This window comes from Bactrocera tryoni, chromosome 5, assembly GCF_016617805.1.
Source record: "Bactrocera tryoni isolate S06 chromosome 5, CSIRO_BtryS06_freeze2, whole genome shotgun sequence".
NCBI classification, from domain to species: Eukaryota; Metazoa; Arthropoda; class Insecta; order Diptera; family Tephritidae; genus Bactrocera; species Bactrocera tryoni.
Window position 1 is genome coordinate 63,471,043 of NC_052503.1, and position 27,117 is coordinate 63,498,159.

The following is a 27,117-nucleotide window of genomic DNA, read 5'->3' on the forward strand; positions in this document are numbered from 1 at the left end:
CAGAGACGTTTTTTAAACAAGGAAAAAAGCTGGGATAAAAACAAGTCGAATAGTTATATATGGAATCCTTCAATCTATTAAGTGATGAACCACAGAAAATTATCTCAATAATCGCAAGCAACCTTCAATCAAAAACATGTATATATACATATATATTATCTTATCTGTTATCTTGATTATATATATATATATATACTTGAGTAAGATTTTTTCAAACGTGGAATCAAGATAACAGATCAGCTATTAGTCCCCTTCACTGAATCATGTCTTTGTTTGCTGATAGACAAATTCTGATACTTACATACATATGTATGAGTCACAAGAATATTTACATATTATTAAAAAAGTAAACTAATTAAACTAAAAAATACGATTTGAGTATAAATTAAATCTCATAAGTAATATAATATACATATGTTGCTATGAACAGTTTGAATATTTTTCCATGTGTGAACCTATCTAGTTCGTCTTGGGCACAGGTGGTTTGTAGATATCATTTTCAGACTATTTTGATCAAAGTTACGTAATTTTTTGTGCCAAGTCTGTCATGGCAGGCCTTGAGAATACAATACTTGTAGAAACAGACAGAGTACAGAATAAATGTCAGTATGACATCTTTATACCCGTACTAATCTAAAATGTCTACTGATATAAAATGTCTTCCATACAAGTATATAATAATTTCTTTTAATAGAACATTGGTCTAAAGTAACGTGTGCTCTTCTTCTGATCTGATCTTTAGTAAACTTTCCAATCTAAAATATTTATTAAATAAATTATGGAAAGTATAGAAAATGCGTCCACATATTATACAAGGTCTGTCGCAAAAGAAACAGAATTTTTAAATATAACTGTTTCTGGTAGCGCCACCTATTAATGAGTATATGAAATAAAAAGTTTAATCTATTGCTGATATTTCGTAAAAATTTTAAGACAATTGGATAACTACAATCGATGTTATCGATCAAAAAGTGACAGCAGCTTTTTGTCATCGGTCGTAAAATGCATTTTGAACAAAGAGCAAATATTAAATTTTGCTTTAAACTTGTGAAAACTTTTATTGATCATTGGTGATCAGTGCCTATCCCGTAGTAATGTGCATGAGTGCCTTAAGCGATTCCAAGAAGGTCGTGAGGACCTCTGTGACGATCAGAAGTCGGTTGTCTTCAGAAATCAAAAATAAAGACAATGCTGATTTGTTTTTACGATTCCGAGGGTATTGTACAACGAGAGTTCGTCCCACCTGGCCAAACGATTAATGCTGTGTTTTACCTTGGTGCTATGAAGCTTCTTTTGTCACGCATTCGTCGTGCTCGACCACAATACCGTGAGGCTGGGTCCTGGCGCTTGTTGCACGATAATGCGCCGTGTCATCGGTCAACGCTTGTCACTGATTTTCTGACAAAAAAACTCCATAGTAACCATTAATCACTCACCCTACTCACCTGTTCTGGCACCCTGTGATTTTTACCTATTTGGAAAACTTCATTTGCTCATGAAAGGACACTGGTTTCTGGACATTTCAGCTATCCAAAAGGCGACGACCGATATTCTCAAGAGCATTCCGAAAAATGACCTTAAACACTCTTTTGAAATGCTAATTGACCGGGCTAAACGCTGTATCGAAGCACAAGAAAACTACTTTGAATAAAAAAATATAACTTTTTAAAAAAATTAATTTTTTGTTGTTTTTTTTAACAGTTTTGTTTCTTTTGCGACAGACCTTGTATATAAGATTCTAAAATGCTTTTAAATTTTTGTGTTTGAAATACGAAAAAACGCAGGTAACACTACTTGGCATTGGCATACAAAATTCAGAAAAACTAACAAAAATGAAATATAAAAAAAAAAAAACATTTCTGCAAAAGCAAAATTAATGAACATTATTTTGAAGAAGCAGGCAAAAACTATGCAAATTTTATTATTTAAAATTAATAGTTTCCAATTTACATGAGGTTTTTGAGAGGTGAGGTGATCGACTTCTTTTTGATTTAAACATCTTTTCATAAAATCAGTAAAATTTAGCGTTCTTTTGTAGAAAAAAGAATAAATAAAGCTAATTTAACTTAGATATTCAGCAAATACTAATTCATAATAGTTTTATTTAATAGAACTAGATTTATCACAATTGTTTTAACCACAAATATTATTTACTTGTAATTGTTTCAGCCTAGTAAGAAACTAATAATGAAACTTATATAATTTAAATCACTTTTGTTAAAAAAAGTGTATATTTTTTATTAAATAAACCTTCTAAAATTATTAGCATACAAAATCTAGACAGACGTATTAGCAAACGTATACTTTCGATATATATAGTGGATATATATCTAGTATATGAAAATACATATTTACATATTTATATATATATATATGTATGTAAATTGCGGCGTCTTTCACGCTCACCACAACATTACCTACTTTGCTGCTTACATGTAAGCCGTTTGAAATTTAAGGCGTTTGTGCAACTTGTGGCTTATGGAAGCCTCACAAGCTAACTGCTTATGCCCCAATGCTACTAATTGCAAACAACAATACACACACCGACATATGCGAATAATGCGCGTTTACTTGAGTTTTAGCTGCCGCAGTACAATTCCATGCTCGCCTAGTGCGAAATGTTCGATTGCAACTGCATTACTTTAGAATAAAATTACTGCGGTATTTGCCATAGGATACCATTTGCAACTTTTACTGATTTTTTTTCTTTTCTGAATTATACGGTTCGTCGTTGGTTCATCGTTTGGTTGGTTGAATGATTTTTCTCTAAAATTTAAAGTAGGACAGCAGAGCTAAAGCAACCACATGCAGAACCGCACAACGGTTGATAATTACCATATATAACTATGGAGTGCACTTAAGCGCCTAGTACTAATATACTATATAATGTACATATTAGAGCTCTTGGTGTTCGACTAATCGACTAACCGGATTAACCGGTTAGGACATTATTCGAATAATAATATTCAGTTTACAGTATCCGAATAGTCGTAAGTCGTCGACTATTCGATTAATACCTCATTTCTGACAATCCGGTTAACCGTTCTTTATCAACTATTCGAATAGTTAGCATTCAACTTCTTTTAATTTTTTCTATGTTTATAAGTTTATAGAAACTTTGCAGTATATAGACGCACAATTGCCTGTTAACACATTTAAAACGAAAAATCAAAGTCTGCTTGAATTTCAAACAATTTTCATTTATTCAAATACTCGCAACAATGCAACTATTCGAATAGTCGTAACATCATAATAATATAAACCAGTTATTCGATTTATCGGTTTTCAGGTTATTCGAATAATTTTATGAGCTCTAGTCTATGTATATATTTAAGTCTTGTGGTGAGAGATACTGAGTTTTGCTTTTGAGTGTTAACTTTCTCTATATATGTATTTCTTCATGTTTCATCGTTATATTTAATTAAATATATTTAGAATATTTCATAGTCGGGAAAATTATTGATTAAAGATCAGATCAAAGTAAATGAAATGTGTAGTTTTTTGGAAACCATAAAAAATATATATTTATATATCCGCGTTATTTATGCTAGCATGTTTACTAGGGTGTGTCATTCTGAGGCAACCTTTTTTTTCAACTGAAAAACAGGCTAAAAACTTTCGAAAATGTGAAAAAGACAGTCACTTAAAAGATGAGCTCTTAATATTAATATTAAGAGGTGCCTGTTTCAAATTTTCTGTTTTCCATGTATGTAAATATCATGAAAAAAAATCATTTTTTTGTGTTGGTTATTGTGCGGAGGTTATTATATGTGCACGCGATGGCTGCCAGTAGGGATGGTAAACTCGATTCCGATTCTACTCGAGAATCGAGTTTTCTCGTAAAATAATCGATTTTTCGGAATCGATCTTCAGTAGACGAAGTCGATTAAGAATCGATTCTTGACATTCGAAAAAAAAGGTTGCCTCAGAATGACACACCCTAAAGATTACATCCATCTCATTCCCTTCGATGCTTTTGCAGAAACTAAGAATTGGGCAATATCACCTTTCTGTACGGCACGTTATATGAGCGCGTTTTTCTTCTCAAAATCCAACATTTTTAATGGATTGTTTGCACAACATCGTTCCGCCATCATACTCGAGTAGTAAAATGCAGTCAAAAAGCAGTTTCAATGTGACTTTTTAACATCGCTGAGTAGGCTCATAATCCGATTAACGAGTAACGCAAACAAAGATCTATAATTATAACAGCTACGTGAAGTGTTCTTAACATTATTAGCATAAGGGTAAAATTGTTAGTCTTCAATTTTCGACTATTGAAAACCCTTCATATTGGACCAACATACCACAGTTACGGATCAATAAAATCAAAACCTTACTCAACTGGAAAATTCAAATAATTTACCGTCAACTCGCTATATTCTGAGTATTCTATTTCCATTGGGAGTGTCGGGATTGTTAACAAAGCCTACGAACCCTTCGAAAAAACTGTTTTTCGATCTTCGATAACATAAAAATTCCTTTAGAAATATATTATGTTTAATGACTGGTTTACTAACAAGATATCCTGTTTCGATGTCGATTACTGCGATATAGTTTGTAGTTTTACTTGTATTTAATTTTGTATTATGTTTACAAATAAAAAAAATTCAAATTAATTATATTAAAAAATTAGAAATTAAAAAAGTAATTTCATCATATTCCAATTCACAAACAGTTATACTCTGAGCAAATTTACGTTATTCCGAACATTAAAAATATTGTTTAACCTTTATGATAAATCGAATCGATGATTGGTGACTTGTCTGCCAATCTTACTATTTATCCTACACTTTATCCTTTTATCTACAAAAAGAGATGTATTGTCCTAGCTCTCTTCCGCCACAGCAATTATGTAATTTTTATGGCTTTATTTTGCGAACTAAGTCGCATTAGGTGCCGCTACATATCTAAAAATACAAATACACACACACATACATGTATGGAGTCGCTCTATATAACATAATACTGAAGTAACTAAGAAAGGGCAACAGAAAAGCAACTACATGCATATATGTAAAACCTCAATAAACACATAATCAATACTGTGAAAACACAACAATATTTCCACATATGGAAACAACGACTGTCACAGAGTAAACAAAACATATGTATGTTATTGCGCCCATAACTATGCTTTAGTACTTCGGTTCGCTTGAGAAGCTCAAGCGTAAGTATATTGTGCTCCTAACTCACTTATTTACTCTTTATATATACAAATGTATATATAGATTAAGCCACTACTATGTTACTGAATCAATAAGCTGCTTACGCGATGTTATATACAACTGGTAATTTAATATATTTTTAGGCGCACACACTACTTATCTGACTACCGCCTGCGTACTAAGTCAAATGACTATTATAAGTTTTTCAGTACCGCCTACGATGGTGACTTAAGCCGCTGGAATTTCAAACAGTTAATGCCTACAAAATATATGTATATTCAAGTAGGCATAAATGATAATTAAAGCGCTCGAACGCAATGCAAAAGAACACCTACGAAAGGGCTTACGAAACTTTAATGAGCGCTGAAAGATGACTACATAATTGAATGAAAGTCATTAACGGAAATAAAGAGTTAACTTTGAGTTTATGATTTTATATAAAAATAGCAAAAACTTTGCAATAGCACGGAAATAACAATAAAAGGAGGCTGAGTGTTCATATTGTTTGCTCAGCAATAAGATTTTGTTTGCTTTTCCTTTTCGTTATAACTTTCAGGGTTGAATTTTTTGTGCAAATATGCTGTAGAGCTGTGTCAGTCTTCCTATAATATAATTCCTATAATATAACTAATGTAAATATGCAATTCTCACTCTCTTTACTCTTAAATGCTGGTTTGATATTTAATTTGGAAGTAGGGTTGCCAAATAAGAGAGAATTCAGCGAATGTTTTTGAAAATATGTTTATTGTATAAGGTAAAGAGGATGCTGAATAAAATAAAGTTTGGGAATAAATAGGTTAAAAATAATTGAGCAGTTGCTTATAATAATTATTAGTAAAATAAGTAAAATTAATAGAGTAGGTTATGTGGCGCAAAATAAATTAAATTTTGTACTTTTTATGTCTCATCTCGCAGTTTAGAGCCAGTTGAAAATGCCAAGGTAAACCACGTCGCCATCCACAACATATTTCCAGAGGAGTGGAGATACTTTTCTTTCTCTGTTTCCAGTGGGTACCGAATCGAACTTTAAAGCTGACGTGCTTTCGTCCATTCGAACGTCATGACCTAGCTAGCGTCACATCTGTCTTTTTATCGCTCGGTGGAGCTATGTCAATGACACCGTATAACATCGACTAACGTCTGTGGTACTCGACATCACCTTCAAAGTACCATAAATCTTCAGCCAATCTCTCGAAAACTCCTAGTGCAGTTTTATATTCTAGTACAGGAATAATTAGCGATTTAGGTATAGAGTATAGTTTTGGTACGTCGTGAGAGCACAGGGCGTAGAATTTGCCCGCGGTAAGGTATGCCAGTCGTAAGAGGCGACTAAAATCCAGTATGCACAGTCTGCTATTTGGTTGCCTCGAAATATCAGCGTAGTCTTGTCAGATATTAGGTTGTCAAAAAAGTCTTGCGGTATATTCGCTAGTTGGCGCTGAAAGCGCGTAGTTCTAGTTTTATTCGTCGCATCGGGTCATGCTATACCTTTTTGGAAAGCTCATTTCACGCGCTAACACGTGTTTGATTGATTGTCGTTTCTTTTAAGTCGTTCGTGAGCTATAGCGTCGCAAACATGGTGCAAAATAAAGAGAAAATACGGCATATTTTTACAGTACTACTACGATAAAAGCAAAAATGCATCTCAAGCCGTCAATAAAATTTGTGCAGTTTATGGACCCGATACAGTTTCCATTTCCACCGCACAACGGTGGTTTCAACGTTTTCGTTCTGGTGTAGAGGTGGTCGAAGATGCGCCACGCTCCGGAAGGCCTGTCGTCGAAAATTGCGATAAAATCGCTGAATTGGTCGAAAGAGACCGGCATAAAAGCAGCTGTAGCATCGGTCAAGAGCTGGGCATGAGTCATCAAAAATTAATTTCAATTTCAATAAAAAAAAAAAAATTCAATAAAAATACCGCAAGACTTTTTTGGCAAACCATTATAATGCTAAGTATAATACTCAGCTTGAACTGATATTATAGACATTGAATGAGATTCCTTCTATTTAAATCAAGCGACAAATATCATAAGTCATTGAGTTTGATGGGTGCTCAACTGGTAGTAGCAAAAGCTACTGACCGGAGACTTAAATCTGTTGGGAGATTTGTGGTGGCTGTGGTTTAAGCCTAAGGGCAGGTAGATTTGAATATTCAATTAGTATTGGTGCCGAAGCACTGCCACAGCACTGCAGACATTTTATGTCGGCATCGAACCCGACCAAGGTGTAAAAGGTATCTCTTCCTCCTGGCCAATTGGAACCAGATAATACTTGCAACGCTGATCAACATATTGTTTTCATATACATATGTATAAGCACATGAGCTAAGGCCGTCGTCGGCAGGTACTGACGTAAAGAGCTGTTGTCAACCAAATTGTACATTTTTTTTAATTATTGTTGTTACTTAACTCTGCTTCTTGTATTATTTTCTACTGTATCAGATTGAAAAAATCAAACGCAAGATTGTCGCCCTGTCGCCGACTCATTCGCTATTGAACGGCTCGGAGTTATCCTTAACAATACTGAGTACGCTTGTGGTATTACCCAGCACAGCATCAGTTTACATAGCCATATAAGTTTTGCAGGGATGCCAAATTTTTACTGACTAAATTAAAATTTGCTAATCATCATTAAATCTAAAATGCGTCTTTTCGAGCATCCCTTTGGTAACCAAATCCCATTATAGAAAGCTCAAGTTTAAAACAACTTATCCAACGATTTTTGGAAGATTAATAATAATTTCTAATTGATTGTGTACCAAAAACCTTAGAGATTCCCAAGAATTCTGTAGAAATTGTTTCAATAGTTTATCTAAATTAATATAAAACTGAAAATATTATTATTTTCTACGGAGACTGCTATATATGTATATTTCTGGCCTAGGCAACACTAAGTGTTGCCAGGTGCAATCTGACATTTCCATTGGAAAGTTTGACATTTTTTAGCATAACATCACTCAGAACGTTTTGTCATTTAATCGTGAATTGTTTTATTTACAGGGAATTAAAAAATTCATCTCGGCCAAAAAATGGAATTAACTCGTGAACATTTTCGTGTGATCATTTTTCACAACTTTCGACATGGATTATCACGACAAGAGTTCATCGATGAACTAAAATCTTTGTATGGCTATGAAGCACCATCCTATAGCACTGTGAAAAGCTGGTACAACGAATTCAATCGTGGCCGACGCTCGCTCAAAGACGAATTCCGTGAAGGTCGTCCAAAAACAGCCGTTGTGCCAGAAAACATCGATGCCGTACGTGAACTGATAATGCAAGCCCGTCATGTAAAATACCTTCAGATAGAGGCATGGCTATGCATTTCTCCCACCAGCATACAATCGATATTGCATGAACACCTGGCCGTAAAAAGGGTTTGTTCTCGTTGGATCCCGCACAATTTGACAATCGCTCAAAAAGAGGCTCGTGTGGATTGGTGTAAAGAAATGCTGAAAAAATACGATCGCGGCGCTTCAAAAGACGTTTATAAGATCGTCACAGGTGACGAATCATGGATCTATGCGTATGAGCTCGAAACAAAACAGCAATCGACAAAAAAAAATAAAAAAGAAAATAAAAAAATAAAGAATAACCATTTTCGTTGATAAATATGCCCATTTACATTATTAGGCCAGAAATATGTATAGCAGCCCTCGTATCTATTATGCAAATAATTCAAAAACTTCTCCAAGTTAAAATTTGTTAGGTCGAATATGTTCTATAAAACTCTTACGAAACACAGTAAATCATTATAAAAAAATTTAAATGTTTATAAGGCACCTAATTTCTATTCAAATGATTTATAATTAAATTTTTAATAAATGTATATTTTAAATTTAAAATTAAAGCTAACAATAGTCAGAAAAAATTGTATAAGTTACAGTTATAGTTTTGAGTGCCTAAATTCCCAAAAGTCGTCCAAAACACAACTTTTACAAATTTTGGCAACTCTATTTGTACTGTCAGTAAAAACAATAAAAAGTATTGCAGAGACTTCGCAACTCTTTCGATATAAATAGCATGCTTATTTGCAGTAAATATAAACTATAGAGGAATTAAAAAGCAACCACATCTAGAATTTTTAAAGCTCTGCTCCAATATCGGCGGTTCCGGCAAATAAGCAGCTTCTTGAAAAAAAAGAAAGAAAGTTGCTGGTATGTATATTTACAGATAGACACACGGACATGCGGCACAAAATAATCACTCCAACTTGTAGATGTTGACATAAGCTACAAGTGCAAGCAATAAACGCAGCATTTTTATTTCTCGCTACTGTTTGCATATATAGTATATGAACACTGGCTTCTCTGCTAGCTGCTGATTTGATTTCCAGTCGAAATGTTGGCTTGAATGCACATATATGTAAGTCTATAATTGCTTATTTGCATGCGACAAATTGATTGCAAGATTGACAAGCAAGACACGATTCTACAGCTCTTCCTCCATCGTTGACATCACTAACAATTGCAAATATTTATAGAGCCACCACCCACTAAAGTGTGTGTCGTCAGTGCAATTATGGTATTGGTTGTTTACTATTTCGCAACTGATCTAATTACAATGCATATGTACGTATGAGTATAGAGTTACACTGAGAGATAAATACCGAAAATGTGTTATTTTGTCGATAAAAGAATTTCAAGCAGAATCCAAAAGAAAGTTTGACCATTGCAATCGAGTTTGGATTACAATATGGATTTCTTTCTCTCTCAACTTGAGTTTTCTCTACTGGATAGTGAGTTTTACTTTAACTTAAGGATAATTCCATACTAAATGGACTCTTTGTTATCTTGTAAATTTTAAAAAAATTCTGTGCTTAATAACTTATCATTTTAAGTATAGACATAGACCTTTGCAATGAATCTAATTAACAGAACATAACATTCGTGAAAATATCTGACATCAAACTGTTGGGCTTCAACTTGTATGACAACTCCGTGGTTCACTACCTATCTTTAGGCAACTGCCGTGGAGATAAACCGTCATCTTCTCTCTATAAAGTTTGCTACTACCATACATATAATAACTTTATTATTACTAAAATTCATATTATCTACTATACATACAATTATTATTTACAGATTGGTGGTTTATTCTGAAAAATTTGTGGCATTTCGTCTTTATTTTGGATAGTATGCCGGTGTCCTGCCATAGTTGACTTCCGTTAGGTTAGGTTAAATTAGGTCACAGGGTTGACCGTAATCGACCGCAACTCACTTTTTTATTACCATTAATCTCATAAAATAACCGGGCGATAGAGAAGAAAGTGACGAGATGATTGCACCTCGTCTCACTGCATACAGATTCAGCAAAGAGCGTCTAGTGTGCAGACAGAATATCCACAATTACAGCGAGATATATGTATAGTACTTTGCTAATAGCAAGTAATTCTAAGGACCTCTTAGGATTCACTCAGGGCAACAAGGATCTCGCAATCACACAATTTACGGTTGTTAGCCAGCGCTTTTCGAGCTCAACGGAAGTCCAGAGCTAGAACATAAGCCGACATCGGAAAACCGACTCGCTTCCAATTGGAAGAAATTGTGGTAAGAGCGGCCTCTCCGACAAGCTCATTGGCTTTGCACTTTTGCACTCCTTGACTACATGCCAGTTTTGAGCGCACAGTTCACGACCCCAAAGCCAGCATAGCTTTCACTCCGTTATAAAAGTGAATACACACCTCTCTACCTTTATGATAGTCATCTCCGCTTGAAAGACCGTACAGTGGTCTGGTAGCCTAAGACTGGAGTTCATGGGTGGCTTTCTACAAATAGTTGGCCTAAGTACTAAAAGCAAATATTTAATATATTCATATAATAATCCCCCCACCTTTCTTGACCACTTATTTTAAACTATCACATCAGGTAGAAAAACGACGCTCAAATATGCTTATATTTCAAAACGTGGCAGGCAATTCGTTTTAAAGACGAATACAAATACCATATAGTATACATACATAATATTATATAGCGTGTATGCTGCCACAAGCAATTCGCGTTGACCACATACTATTTGATTCGCAATATAATTACTCTTTGCGGTTATATAAGCATAACAACGACGGAAAAACTTAATAATAACTGTAAAAGGAAAACAAATACGAGGATTGATATGTGTTTTTTCGGAGTTGGGACTATAAATTATGATATAAATTTGGCACTTATTTTTGAAAGTATGGCATATTTCCATTTTAAAAGCTTTTCAGAATATTTTACGGTCACATATTACTTTTTTTGTAGTGATTTAAAAAATTGTATGTGAATTAAAAATTTCTCTATGAACATTCCTGAGCTATTAATTTTCAGCATTTTGACGATATTTACATAATAGAAAAATTTGCATTGATTAACTAAAATTATTTGCGTTTGAGAAGTACCAATAAGCCGATAAAATCGCGTTCTATTGAAAAAAACTTCACCTGACTAAGAGATCGTCAGACAATCGAAAATTCTCTACCCCTCCTTTAGAGTGCGAACCTTAAGTAGTATAATACTGTAAATGTTTCAAAACACTTCATACGATCGTTCTCAAGTTAAAAAGTACCGTTACAACACACATATATCTCTAGACTTTCAACCCACTGTGCCCAAAAAATAAGGTGACATTTGAATTTAAATTGCGCGCGTCGAAGGATTTGGAGAATTATTTTTTTTTTTTGGTTGGTAGTACTGTCAGTCACATTTATGTCAAATTTCATGTCAAAATATTCATTAGTGTTTGAGATACGTGTCGTTTTGTGAGCTGCTAAAAGTGAGTTTTTCGTTTTTTGCGATTAACAATTTGAGAGATTGCTGATGAACTTGGCATATCGAAAGGCTCAGTCAATACCATTTTCAAGGATGTTTTGGGCCTCAAGCGCGTCAAATCTCGACTGGTACCGAAAACATTGAATTTTTTGGAAAAAATGCGTCGCGTTGAAGTGTGTGAAACGATGCTTTCCGACTACCAAGGTGTCATGAAACGCATTATAACTGGCGATGAGACTTGGATCTATGCTTACGATCCCGAAACAACCGATCAATCGAGCGAATATCGTGCCGAAAGAGAGCCGAGACCAAAAAAATCGCGCCAAAGTCGCTCAAAAATCAAGGTCATGTTGACTGTTTTCTTCGATTATCGTGGTGTTGTGCATTATGAATTCCTTCCAACCGGTCAAACAGTCAACAAGGAATATTATTTGAACGTTATGCGTCGTTTGCGTAACGCTATCCGCCTAAAAAGACCGGAATTGTGGAAAGACAATTCTTGGTTTTTACACCACGATAATGCACCATCCCATACTGCCCTCGTAATTCGTGATCATTTCGCCAAAAACTCAACCCATATCGTTCCGCAACCACCGTATTCACCTGATCTGGCGCCGTGCGACTTCTGGCTCTTCACCAAGCTGAAAAGACCGCTCCGGGGACACCGTTTTTATACGATAGAGGAGATTCAAGCCGCAGCGAAGACGGAACTGAAGGCCATCCCGGAAAGTGACAACAACCAATGTTTCGAAGATTGGAAATTGGATTACTTTGAAGGAGATGAAATTGATTTGGAAGAATAAGTAAAGAATTTTCAAAATAAATACAATGTCACCTCATTTTTTGGGCACAGTATGCACTTTTCTCTTGTTAGTCTAGTGATGCAAACAACAGCCCTTGTATTAATGTCATTATTGCTATGATATTGCGATAGTATCAAGGTAAATATGGACATTTTTGCATGCAATACACGCGTATACATATGTACACACATATTTACTATATATTTTACATTGACAACTTACGGCAATGGACGCTGGCGCCTGCTGTTGACAGGCGTACCGGAGCTCAAGCCGCAGGGGCTTTGAAGAACAGATATACAAATACACGCAAATATGTACATAGATATATGTGAGTATAATCTTGTATGCAGGCATATCCATTTTGAATTTGCATTTAAGCGCTTTCTGTCAAAATCGGATTATAGCTTACCAACTGCATACTTACATGCAACCCTGATCATATTAAAAATGTACCAATAGCGAATTTTGCTGAATTTTTTGCATACTCCATACAAAACTAACAACAACGGGGTTTAAATTACATATGTATGTATGTCCATTAGGGTGATTCAAAAAATTTTTATTTTTTTTTTTTCAATTGGTACTCGCAAAAATAGGTTCCTAGACACCTCTAAGAAAGCCTCTCCAAATATGAGTTTTTAATTGTAACGGGAAGGTCCTCCGCCTAACGGTTTTCTATTTTTTCTTATTATCAGATAGAAAAATTTATATCTCGCTTCCAACTACTTGAAAAAATGTCTTGTTAATTAGGTTTTGTAGGAAATTGAATGCTCTAAAATATGGTCTCTTATGATTTTTTCGTAAACCCAACCGTTTAAAAGATATTAACAGTTAAAGTTTGATTATTTTTGAGAAAATTTTTTATTTCTTATTAATTTTATAACTCAATAAAAAAAAATTATTATGAATAGATTTTTGGAGAGGTATTCTTAGAGGTGTCTAGGAACCTATTTTTCAGAGTATCAAACGAAAAAAAAATTTTTTTTTTTTGATCCACCTTAATATGCATTGATGTTTGACGATGAATATCTCGTAAACGCTTAACTTAATCGAAAAATCATAATAGACCATTTTTATAGAGCAGTAAATTTCCTACAAAACTATGTGTTTTATCATTCATAATAATTTTTTTTTATTGAGTTATAAAATTAATAAGAAATAAAGAATTTTTCCAAAAATAGTCAAATTTCAACCGTTAATATCTTTTAAACGGTTGGGTTTACGAAAAAATTATGAGAGACTATATTTTAGAGCATTCAATTTCCTACAAAACCTAATTAACAAGATATTTTTTCAAGTAGTTGGAAGCGAGATATAAATTTTTCTATCTGATAATAAGCAAAAATAGAAAACCGTTAGGCGGAGGACCTTCCCGTTACAATTAAAAACTCATATTTGGAGAGGCTTTCTTAGAGGTGTCTAGGAACCTATTTTTGCGAGTACCAATTGAAAAAAAAAAAAAAAAAAATTTTTTTGAATCACCCTAATGTCCATATATAAAAATAAAAAAAATAACAAAATTCAGAATTTCACCGACCCTTATCAAAAAAACTTTAACAAAGCACATAAAATTAGGTTGAACCCATTAGATTACGGTCTCGCAGGGGTTTATTTTATTAATTCTACACAAATTAACATGCCGTTGGCCAGCTTTGTATCATTATTGCTGTTTATATCATATTATAGAAGACCAAAAACAAACAAGCACAAGTAAGGAAAGGCAAGTTCGGGTGTAACAGAACATTTACTTATATAAAACTAAGGTGTTTTATAACTAAATTTTACTTCCCAGCGTCAAAAATATGAAAAATAGCGAAAAAGGGTTAGAATTCATTATATTAGGGATATGAGGTTTGGACCAAGGTCTCTTGCCGACACATTCGATGTATGGTTTCTTAGAATAACGACAATCATTTCAGTTTTAAGCTATAGTAAATATGTATGTACGTTCTTCATAGGTCTACAACTTTGCTTCCGCTGTTTTTTTGTAAATTTAAGGCTTTATTGTATAAAAACGGTTACAAACATGTTATTCAAAATATTGGCCGTCGCTAGCTACTACTTTTGACTATCTTTCTGGCAAAATGCGTATTTCGTGGCGGAAGAACTCCTCATCTTTCGAGTCGATCCAAGTATCAATCCAATTTTTGACTTATTCATAAAAACTGAAGTGCTCGTTAGCTAGACCGTGTGCCATCGATCGGAACAAGTGGTAGTCAGATGGAGCAACGTCTGAAGAATACGGCGGATGGGGTGAGATCGCCCATTTCAGCGTCTCCAAATATTTTTTGACCACCTTTGCGACGTGATGCCGAGCATTGTCATGCTGCAGAATGACTTTATCGTGTCTTTCCTCGTACTGTGGCCGTTTTGCTTTTAGTGCTCGGCTCAAACGCATCAATTGCGTTCGGTATCGATCTCCTGTGATGGTTTCACTTGGCTTTTGCAGCTCATAATATATCACCCCCAGCTGGTGCCACCAAATGCAGAGCGCCGTGAATGTTCGGTTTTGCCGTCGACGTAGAGACATGTCCAGGCTTTCCCCATGACTTTCTTCGCTTAGGTTTATCGTAGTGGACCCATTTTTCGCCGCCAGTTACAATGCGATGTAAAAATCCCTTTCGGTTGTGCCTTTGAAGCAGCTGTTCACATGCAAAGAAGCGCCGTTCGACATCTCTTGGTTGCAAGTCGTAAGGAACCCAGTTTCCTTGTTTCTGAATCATCTCCATGGCTTTGAGGCGTTTTGATACGGCTTGCTGTGTCACTTGCAACGATTCGGCCAATTCCTCTTAGGTTTGAAACGCATCTTGGTCGAGTAATGCTTCCAATAATTCAGCATCTTCGAAAATTTTCTCCCTTCCACCACCATGCCGCTCTTCGACTTCATAAACACCATTCTTAAAACGTTGAAACCATTCGCGACATGTTCTTTCACTTAGGACAGCCTCACCGCACGTATCCGAAAGCATTCGATGAGCCTCAGCCGCACTTTTCTTGAAATTAAAAAAGAAAAGCAAAATTTTCCGCAAATGTCGAGAATTTGGCTCAAAAAGTGCCATTTTCAGTTGAGAATAAATTATGGATGCAAACAGATCTCTACAAATATTTTGTTGGGTTAGTGTTGACACAAATGTCCAAGATCGATATAAAACGATTTAATGGACCAGTGCTTGACCCTAGAGGCATCTATTGCAAAACGGCGGAAACAAAGTTGTAGACCTATATATGCTCGGTTAAATTTGCAAGTTTTAAAATTTTTATATTACATACAGGTAGTTATGTGGCAACTCAAGACAGTCTTAACGCAATTTTATCCATTTTATGCACAAAATATACTCTGTCATTAAAAACCACGCTATTTCAACTTTAGTAAGATAACTCACATGTTGACCGATATAGTATTCGGTATAAAATCAGCCCGCAGTTTTGATTTTTTTTTTATTAATTATATGGTGTCTAAATATTCGGTATATGGAGGCTGAACAGTTTTAGTCCGATTTGAATAATTTTTGGTCATAAGCTAGCACATTTCAAGAGCACTATTCGTTTTTTTGGATCAATTGGTTTTAGGTGATACAAACAACAAGTAAGGTGAACAAAACTTAAAAAATTTGTAGCAACATGTTACAAGAGTATAATAAACAAAGTTTTAACCATTAAGTGTTAATAAAAGAAAGTTAAGACATACAAACGAGCAAGGAAACCCTAAAAAAGGTTCTACATACACCGAAAATCGAAAGTAAACAATTTTTCTTGGAAATAAATCAAACGCAAATACCGCTATGTTCGTATGCCAACAATCGGTGATAGACAGCGTGCTTGATAAGGACATTTGACAAGGATAACAAAGGAATTTCGTGTGTACAATCGACAAAGGAAAATACTTGCAAACATTTAAATACAAATAATTTGATTGCCATAGAGGGAAATAAATAAAGTTTTTCTCGGAAATAAAAAAAAATTATATAAAAGGGCAGCAATAAACAGGGTAATGAGGTTCCCATTTTCTAACTTTTGTATACAAAACAAACACTACATCCTTAATATTTTGATAAATGCTTAATAATGGATATAGTAAAAAGAAATACAAATCACATTAAATAAAAGGTTTTAGTTTGCAAAGTTAGAATAATCCGTTAATGATCAAATATTCAACCTTTCGTTTCATAACTTGTTAGCATATTGAATGTAATTTGAATAAATGGCCAATGGTTATTATGTTGGAGGCAATTTTTAATGACACTCTCATAGACACCATTGTTATTATTGATGAAAGACTTGGCTATTTGATTTTCACAAAATCCTCTTGAAGGAAATGTTTCTACAGCAAAAACATTCGCCGTAGACAATAACGGTTAGTAAATACTTGATGCCAGTTCCGAACTATAAGGTGCTTGCATGACAACCTGCCAACCAAACTCGCAGAGACTCAGTCGAACCCCTATTGATGTGTGGCGCCTGGTGTTGTCCTAAAGAAACTTCTCCCATTAGTCAAAGCTGACCGCTTCTGCGCGTTTGTTTCCTTCAGATAGTTCAGTTGTTGACAGTACATGACCGATACACTGTGAACCCCACCAAACACATAGCAAAACCTGCTTGTTCATTAATCCCTTTTACCACCACTATACATCCGCTTCATAAGTGTATAGATTTGGTTGCGATTCAGCATCAAATTCACACATTGAAATTCGGTCCATAAGTTTTTTGAGTTTACTAACATTTAACTTATCAGCTTGGACAGCAAACTTAGCGGAATGCAGTTGAAAGCCACAGCAAAATTTGGCGTTGAAAGAACTTCATTCACCGTTACAATATCAGCACTATAAACACTATTCACATTTTCAGCCGCCTGAAAGAATAGTGAGTTAAGCAATCACAAAAAAGTCTGAGTAGTTTTTTCAGTACGAAGTATTATCTTATTAACACCATATAGCGTAATCCGATCGCACATAAACAACCTTAGATACAACTACCAAAGCCATCTTTTGGAAAAATAATGAATTTCGTTTTACTAGATCTTATATAAAGTCCAACAACAGTTTATTGGAAGCATTGAAATAATGGGTTGTCAAAAAAGTCTTGCGGTATTTTTATAGAACTTTTTTTTTTATTGAAATTGAAAGGAATTTTTGATGACTCATGCCCTGCTCTTGACCGATGCTACGGCTGCTACTATGCCGGTCTCTTTCGACCAATTCAGCGATTTTATCGCAATTTTCGACGACAGGCCTTCCGGAGCGTGCCGCATCTTCGACCACCTCTACACCAGAACGAAAACGTTGAAACCATCGTTGTGCGGTGGAAATGGAAACTGTATCGGGTCCATAAACTGGACAAATTTTATTGGCGGCTTGAGATGCATTTTTGCCTTTATCGTAGTAGTACTGTAAAATATGCCGTAATTTCTCTTTATTTTGCTCCATGTTTGCGACGCTATAACTCACGAACGACTTAAAAGAAACGACAATCAATCAAACACGTGTTAGCGCTTTCCAAAAAGGTATAGCATGACCCGATGCGACGAATAAAACTAGAACTACGCGCTTTCAGCGCCAACTAGCGAAAATACCGCAAGACTTTTTTGACAAACTATATATATCATGGTAGAAAGCAGACAATCAGGCAACAGCATGATCTTCTTAAAAACATGGACTTGTTATACTTCCTGTTAATAATGCATTTTTTCTGCCCCGATTGAGATAGCGAAACTTTTCTTGCTTCATTTTAGTAATATTATTCCCTACTATGTACCTCTACTTTCTCTCGTTTGCATATTCATCAAAAGCGAGGAAGACTTCGACTGAAATACCACATATGAAATGATAAAGTTTGTGCGTTTTAACATTTCGTTACCAAATTGAAGCCATTACATATGGTACTGGTGCTTTGGTCTCTCTACCATTGCAATATACACTCAAGATCAAGTTTGATCCGGACTGGTTCAAGCGATAAATACTTTTTTTCTAGATTGGTACAGCCGTTTTTATGCTCCTTTGAAGTATAATCTCCATTGGTCAATAAGTATGCGTTTGGCTGCTGTTCTGCTTTTATCTTTTGTAAAATTTGTTTGTTGAGTATGGTAAAGTAAACACACTTTTTAAATAAGTAGTACGCGTATCATAGCTAATTATTTAAAAAAATAGTTAAAGAACTATTATCGAAATATGCAGACCCATATATACATACATACAAATAAACATTGCTACCAGCGCAGCTTGACCCCATCTTTGAACAACACATTGCCTTGCATCTTGACAAAACTGAGAAGCAGCAGTAAATGAGACCAAAGCGAATAATAGCCTTGACAGACGGCAGCGTTAATCCGGATTAACTGCGCACTTAATCAGATCCAAATTTGTAGGTGACAGACGGCAGCTAAGCGAGTTTGAAACTCACATAAACAGCTCATTGTCCTTTTTATAATATTTTCAATGAAAATTGATAGAAGATAAACATTACGGTTGTTAGCCGACCAATTTTTACCAAACCATTTTTTATTACAAAAACATATCAACACATTATTTTTAAAACTGCATCATAACATCGAAGGTTTATTGATATTATATTGAGAATTTGATAAACAGCTGTCAGGGTTGCTTGTATTTCATTCACAATAGATGAAAATTGGCCATTTTTAACAATGTTGCCAACGAAAATCTCACAAACTCCCTAAAATTTTAAGAGTTATTTTTGGATTCAGCAACGGAGTTAGCTGTGGTAACTCCTGAATTAATCCCGAAAAATGCAATTAATCTGGTTTAACGCTGCCGTCTGTCAATGCTATAAGACACAAAACAGATAAGTTAGAACGTAAAAATTATGAGGATGAATAGATTTGAATATTGAATATTCTGGATGAAAATATATACAGATTTCTAGTATCTGCAGTTTATTCAAAATGGATGTCGATACGTAAGTTTACTGTTTTACACAAGTATACCATTGTTAAATAATGCTATGAGAGATTGCGATTTTTCTGCTATTTGTGACATGCTCATTGACTCGCAAATGGGCGTATCTACAATATTTGGATCCCAGAAAAGCTAATGGATATATAAAATGTTTTCACACAAAAGAGATCGGCACGGTCTACGAAAACCAGTTAGAAGTCTTATTCTAATATACGAATATCTACATAAGTACATATATATGCTGCAGAAATGAAGACGGTGAAAAGTCGAGATGTTCTAAAGAAGCACTGAACATTATTTTATGAAGTTTTTCCTCTCTAATATGTTAGTTGTCGAGCTTTTTCTTCTATTTTGGTTAGATCTTTGACCTAGGAGAGCAAAACAAGCCGCAAAAAAGGCTTGAACGTCTTATCACTAAATACTCAAGAGACCTCCATATAATATGGGCAAAATATCCTCCCCAATTTTTAAATTCTTTGAGATAGAGCTTGAAAAACTGCTGCTTTTAGATTACGTAGCTGTCTGTAGACGCAGCAATGAGGTAGCCTCAGCGTGCATAGCAAGATTCTTGAATTTATAAAGGTGTTAGGACTATGTAAGTTTTAGTAAAATAGAAGATGACATAATAGTACAACAGTCAAAGTGCAAAACTCAATAACATTATATTCTATCTACATATATTCTATTCGAAAATACGGAGAAGACCTTAACTCTTTCCGGGCAATCACTCATCTTCTCTAATATCAATCAGGAAAAAATTGCAGAAGCTTAGCCACAAATTCCCGCAAAACAATTTATCAACAAAAGTGACTTTGTAATCCCGCTGCCTTGCAGTAATAATATATTAAGGGTCCAAATGAAAAATTAACTTCATATAATTTCTCCAAAAGTGTAAATATATATTATAATATCTGAAGATAAATCGCCATCAAGCCGTAAAGCACACGGAGTGTGGATAACTCGTCATGAATAAATTACTGGGGTAACACCAATATGAGACGAGCGCACTCGTGCGGTTTCATCTAGCTAGACAAATTCGCTTTGTCTCCACGAGTGGTCAGCCGTCTGCCACGCTGACAGACCCTCCACACACTAACAACACTCAAACGCGACATTTTCTTACTGTTTGAAAGTGTGTGTGTGTGAGTATATGTATGTAAAGAATAATCGCAGTGACTACTAAGTACTGCTGTTGCCGTCGCGCCACCCATTGGCTGTTTCGTCAGTGCGACCGCAAAAAAGTATGTCATCTGCATTTATTTTGCATTATTTACCATTCATTTATTCATTCATACAAATATAATATGTATATGTATATATATTTTTTTTCGTTTCACAACACTATTCTGCGAAAATAGCTGCAATGCATGCAACGCGTTGACGTGACTGCTGCAACATTACTTTGGTGTGGTTCAGCTGTCGCAGAGCAACAAACTGCGCTGTATGAAATAAAATATGAGTGCATTGAAGTACACACACACATACATATATACATATATACACATATATATATATACATATATATACATACACACTTTCCTTTCATGCAATCGAGCTTCGGGTCCTCAGCATTCAGCGTGGTAAACTTCTCGTCCTTTTGTCGGGTGTTGCTGCGCAACGAATTTCTCTTTCATTCATGCTGCCAATGACTCATCACTCGTGTATTGAAATTTTCCATACAATTTTCATGACTGCATAGGTGTGTGTGTAGCCTCTTTTTTTCGTATATTTATATATTATTTTAATATTTTTTCCTCTTCCTAATTTTTTACTTTTTCATTCTTCTCTCGTTGCAGTGCACTCTTTGCCTCACTTAACGGTATTGAGTCTATCCGGTTGCAGTAAACTCACCGATGACGGCGTTGAATTGATAGCCGAAAATCTGCAGAAGTTACGTGCCCTCGATTTGTCTTGGTGTCCGCGCATAACGGACGCATCGCTGGAGTATATTGCCTGTGATCTGAATCAGCTGGAAGAGCTGACGTTGGACAGGTAAGTTTGAAGAAACATGAAAATTTATAATCAGATTATCAAGAAATGAAACAGCTACTACGAAATAGTCTACACTCCCGTTTAATAACTCGATTTTATTCGGACTAAATATTTTTAGGTCTAAGAATGGAAAAAATTTGCTGGATAACAGAGCTCTCGCAGTACAAAACTTTCGCATACCAAAATATTAATTATAAATTTGTCCAAAACGTTCTTTCGATCGCTTCAGAATGTCATTTATCGCAACCAACCCCAAGGAAGAGGATCGAAAATTATTTTGTGCATTTTCGGATGTTTTCTTGTGTAAAAACCTTTTCTGGCCATCCACTGGGTCGTTCGAATTCGGTTCTCCTATGACTTGCTACAAATGTTAGCTTCGCAGAATCCAAACAAAAATTTTCAAGCTAAACTTTGCAATGGATAGCATTTATCGGCAAGCTCAAAACATTATTTTTCCTAACACAAAAATTCTCAATTCTAATCGCCGTAAACTTTGAAAGGTTCATTTTTGCAAACCCTGAAGTTACATCTAATTTGAACAGTTAAACGAGTGCCAAGAGCTGCAGATATTCAGAGCACTTTCAGTTGTTTCCAAAAGCATTGCCTTACCTTCAATATTCAGTTAATATTTAACAAAAATTTCTATAACTAAAGTCTAGTGGATCCGGTTGAATTTTTAGTATAATCTAAAGATAAACCAGCAGTGACATTGATAAGCTTCCGACCTCAGGCCTTCAGAGAGTATTGAAATATTATAAGAGACGTACTTCTTCTTAATTGGCGTAGACACCGCTTACGCGATTATAGCCGAGTTAACAACAGCGCGCCAGTCGTTTCTTCTTTTCGCTACGTGGCGCCAATTGGATATTCCAAGCGCACCCAGGTCCTTCTCCACCTGGTCCTTCCAACGGAGTGGAGGTCTTCCTCTTCCTCTGCTTCCCCCGGCGGATACAGCGTCGAATACTTTCAAAGGTAGAGTGTTTCCGTCCATCGGACAACATGACCTAGCCAGCGTAGCCGCTGTCTTTTAATTCGCTGAACTATGTCGATGTCGTCGTATATCTCGTACAGCTCATCGTTCCATCGAATGCGTTATTCGCCGTGGCCAACGCGCAAAGGACCATAAATCTTTCGCAGAACTTTTCTCTCGAAAACTCGAAACGTCAACTCATCAGTTGTTGACATCGTCCAAGCCTCTGCACCATATAGCAGGACGGGAATTATGAGTGACTTATAGAGTTTTTGTTCGTCGAGAGAGGGCTTTGCTTCTCAATTGCCTACTCAGTCCGAAGTAGCACCTGTTGGCAAGAGTTATCCTGCGTTGGATTTCTAGGCTGACATTGTTGGTGGTGTTTACGCTGGTTCCAAGATAGGCGAAATTATCTACGACTTTATTAGTTATGACTGTCAACAGTGAGTGCCAAGTCGCGAGTGCGACGACTGTTTGTTTGATGACAAGAGATATTTCGTCTTGCCCTCGTTCAGACCCATTTGTTTTGCTTCCTTGTCCAGTCTGGAGAAAGCGGAACTAACGGCCGATGATATCAATATCATCGGCATATGCCAGCAGCTGTACACTCTTATAAAAGATGGTACCTTCTGTATTAAGTTCTGCAGCTCGAACTATTTTCTCCAGAAGCAGGTTGAAAAAGTCACACGATAGGGAATCGCCTTGTCTGAAACCTCGTTTGGTATCGAACGGCTCGGAGAGGACCTTCCCGATTCTGACGGAGCTTTTGGTGTTGCTCAACGTCAGCTTACACAGCCGTATTAGTTTTGCGGGGATACCAAATTCAGACATCGCGGCATAAAGGCAGCTCCTTTTCGTGCTGTCGAAAGCAGCTTTGAAATCGATGAAGAAGTGGTGTGTGTCGATTCTTCTTTCACGGGTCTTTTCCAAGACTTGGCGCATGGTGAATATCTGGTCGGTTGTTGATTTTCCAGGTCTGAAGCCACACTGATAAGGCCCAATCAGTTTGTTGACGGTGGGCTTTAATCTTTCACACAATACGCTCGATAGAACCTTATGTGCTATGTTGAGTAGGCTAATGCCACGGTAGTTGGCGCAGATTGTGGGGTCTCCTTTTTTATGGATTGGGCATAGCACACTTAAATTCCAATCGTTGGGCATGCTTTCGTCCGACCATATTTTACAAAGAAGCTGATGAATGCACCTTATCAGTTATTCGCCGCCGTGTTTGAATAGCTCGGCCGGCAATCCGTCGGCCCCTGCCGCTTTGTTGTTCTTCAGGCGGGCAATTGCTATTCGAACTTCTTCATGGTCGGGTAATGGAACGTCTGCTCCATCGTCATCGATTGGGGAATCGGGTTCTCCTGCTCCTGGTGTTGTGCGTTCACTGCCATTCAGCAGGCTGGAGAAGTGTTCCCTCCATAATTTAAGTATGTTTTGGGCATCAGTGACTAGATCACCTTTGGGGGTTCTACAAGAGTATGCTCCGGTCTTGAAACCTTCTGTAAGCCACCGCATTTTTTCGTAGAATTTTCGTACGTGCGTTAACACGAAATTATCTGCTATTGAGGGGCAAAAAAAAATTTAAATATCTTGAGGAAAAATTTGAGAGAGTTTTCAACAAAAAATTTGAATATGTACTAATATGTAGATACAAATATATTAGAGGTTTCATGCTTCAAAACCTTAGTCCATAATTGCCTAAGGTTGTACTATATAATCATACTAGAATAGTTATCAGATGGCAAAGGGATTATTTCTATTATTCCGAATAATTGTTAAACAAAGTTCCTAGAAAAAAAGAATTAAATTCAACTTTGTTCGAAGTCTGGAGCATGAAGCATTTTTGATGTGTTATACGAAAGATTTTGTTCTCATGTGCTTTTGTCCTACTTTATCAGAGAAGTTGACAAATTTATTTGTTCCAATGTCTCTTTGGTATGATTATGGAATTCTCGATCCTCAAAGCGTGCGTTAAGATCGTAAGATCGCAACAGTTTCATATCGAAAACCATTTCGAATATTTGCTAAAAGTCGACATAAGAAGCTTACATCTTGGAAGCATAAAATTTTCGGATCTCAAGACTACCAACGCGCATACATTTGTCTAAAGTTATGAATTAGCTACCGTGTTAAGGTTTTCACAGATTGACTTGAATAGTCCAGTCATTATAGTAAGTTCACCTCGGAATTCGATATACCCATTTATATGTCTGTAAATACTTGTATATTGACACCCTAAAGTTGTCTCAAAACCAACATATGGTAGGGTATATCGAATTCCGAGATTCTTACCTAATTTAAGCTTAAATGACTGGACTATGAATACGAGATGACATTTCATATGTTCGAATTCTGCCTACTACGAGTCCAACTGTGATATAACTTTGGCTTAACTCTTATATTAAACACCGCATACTTCAAACATGAGAAAGTCACCCTAAGCCTAGATAAACCAGCCTCTATACAATTTCTATCTCAAACATCAATGAAAAATCACTTTTTTTGTCTCCTTCCATCTTTTCAGATGCGTACACATCACCGACATCGGTGTCGGCTACATCTCGACCATGCTCTCATTAACCGCACTCTTTCTACGCTGGTGTTCACAAGTGCGTGACTTCGGACTACAACACTTATGCTCCATGCGTAATCTACAAGTACTTTCACTAGCCGGCTGTCCATTGCTCACCTCCTCCGGCCTATCCAGTCTAATACAGCTGCGTCATTTGCAAGAACTCGAGCTGACCAATTGTCCGGGAGCCTCACATGAGTTGTTCGATTACTTGAAAGAGCATTTGCCACGCTGCTTAATCATTGAATAATACGTTTACGTAGCTGCAACGTTAATTGCATGTGCCATAAGCACAAATCCGCAGGCGTGGAGCAGTTTATGGAGTTGGACATACACTTGCAACTTCGTCACAGCTAATGATACATGTGTTGCTACATATGAGCTATGGCTCGCAGAGAGCGGCAAACGGCAGTTGGTTCTGAAGCTGGCATTCATGTGCATATAAATTTTAAGCTGGTAAAAAATTGCTCTGAAAAATTTATGAAAAAAATGTATACATACTTACTATTCACACTGTTAAAAGATGAATGTTGAAAAATATCACCAAAGGTGTACACGAAATGATTATTTTTTGTTTGAAAAATATGTTTGCAATGTTTATTTGAATTTTCATTATCCTTTGATAAGCGAAAAAATATATGTATGTATACTTAAATTCCAAACTTCTGTGTAAAAATAAAGAAATGCAAATATATTCTTCAAGCATTAAATGACAGAAATAACTGAGTACACAAATGTTCTTGCGTAATTTTCCTAAAACTTGGTTTACAATTTTCATACAACAACAACTATGTTGAAATGTGGTAAACTGAGTAATTTAAAATAATCTAATCTAGTATATTTATATTATTGCTAAACAATGCCGATGTTCCTCAAACTAAAAATAATTATAAAAATAAAACAATTTTAAGAATAATATTTAAATTTTCTGCAAACAAAAGTCATGCAGGTTTCTAAAGAATAAATTTTAATCAACTTTGAACACTGTTGCCATAATTAATTATAAAAGTTTTAAGTAGTGCATATGCAACTATTTAACGGTTAAACAAATATGCTTACGAAAATTTCAAATATCATTACTTTTAATAATTGTTATTGTTAACATTTTTATATTTTACTTGGTATTTGTTATTTTGTTTCATCATTTTATACTTTATTATTTGATTTTTTTTAAATATTTCTAATTTAATTTTAAAATATTTTTTAGTTTGTTTTTTATATATGTATGTATATATTTTCATCTTATCGAAATCAGCCTTAATATAGGCTTCTAAAAGATTATTATAGTGTAGAATATGGTAAAATGACATGACTGTGTAGCGAAATGACAAAAAATCTGTGCGAAAAAAATTTAAATGCTTAAAATTTTACATTAATTTTAATTTTAAACATTTCATTTTTGTATACCCTGTATTTTGTGGAGCTATTTGCTTATAACATTTTTGTGAGAAAAGGTTAGATATTTAATTAGCAAAAATTTTAATTTAATACTAATTTCTACGGCTATTGTGATTTTGAACGGCCATTGATACAAGAAGTATACGAATGAGCTCAAGCGGTACTTTCGAAAATGTTAAAACCCATTTTTTTAATATTAAACCTGTGTCTCGAACAAACACGCTTAAAATCGCGAAACTTTATTAAGAACTAATGTAAAAATTCATTCTATATGGATAATAACATATTATTATTAGTTAAATTCGCAACTTTTTCAGTCTGCTACCTCATTTCACTTTTTATGATTACTATAATTGAGCCAGATGTGATTGAAGGCAAAGCTCTCGAATTTATGAACTGCAAAGACATATTTTGTAAATTCTCATAAGAATATATACTCCGCTTAAGACTGTTATGTAGCTCATACTTTACGCGAAACTTTCAAGGATCACTTAAGCTTTCACGAAAGAAGCTTGCAAAAAAACGAGCTTTTTGAAGATTTTAAAAACATGC

At 35.3% G+C, this 27,117-nt stretch overlaps 1 protein-coding gene across 1 annotated transcript in view; it reads left to right on the forward strand.

Moving 5' to 3' along the window:
- LOC120778124 (F-box/LRR-repeat protein 16-like) overlaps nucleotides 1–25,800 on the forward strand; it is a 220,707-nt gene extending 194,907 nt beyond the window's left edge. The window contains exons 5-6 of the mRNA XM_040109827.1: nucleotides 21,427–21,622; nucleotides 25,120–25,800. Of these exons, the coding sequence (XP_039965761.1) occupies nucleotides 21,427–21,622; nucleotides 25,120–25,417 (494 nt within the window). The 3' untranslated portion in view covers nucleotides 25,418–25,800. The remainder of the gene's footprint in view (nucleotides 1–21,426; nucleotides 21,623–25,119) is intronic.
- The last annotated feature ends 1,317 nt before the right edge of the window (nucleotides 25,801–27,117 follow it).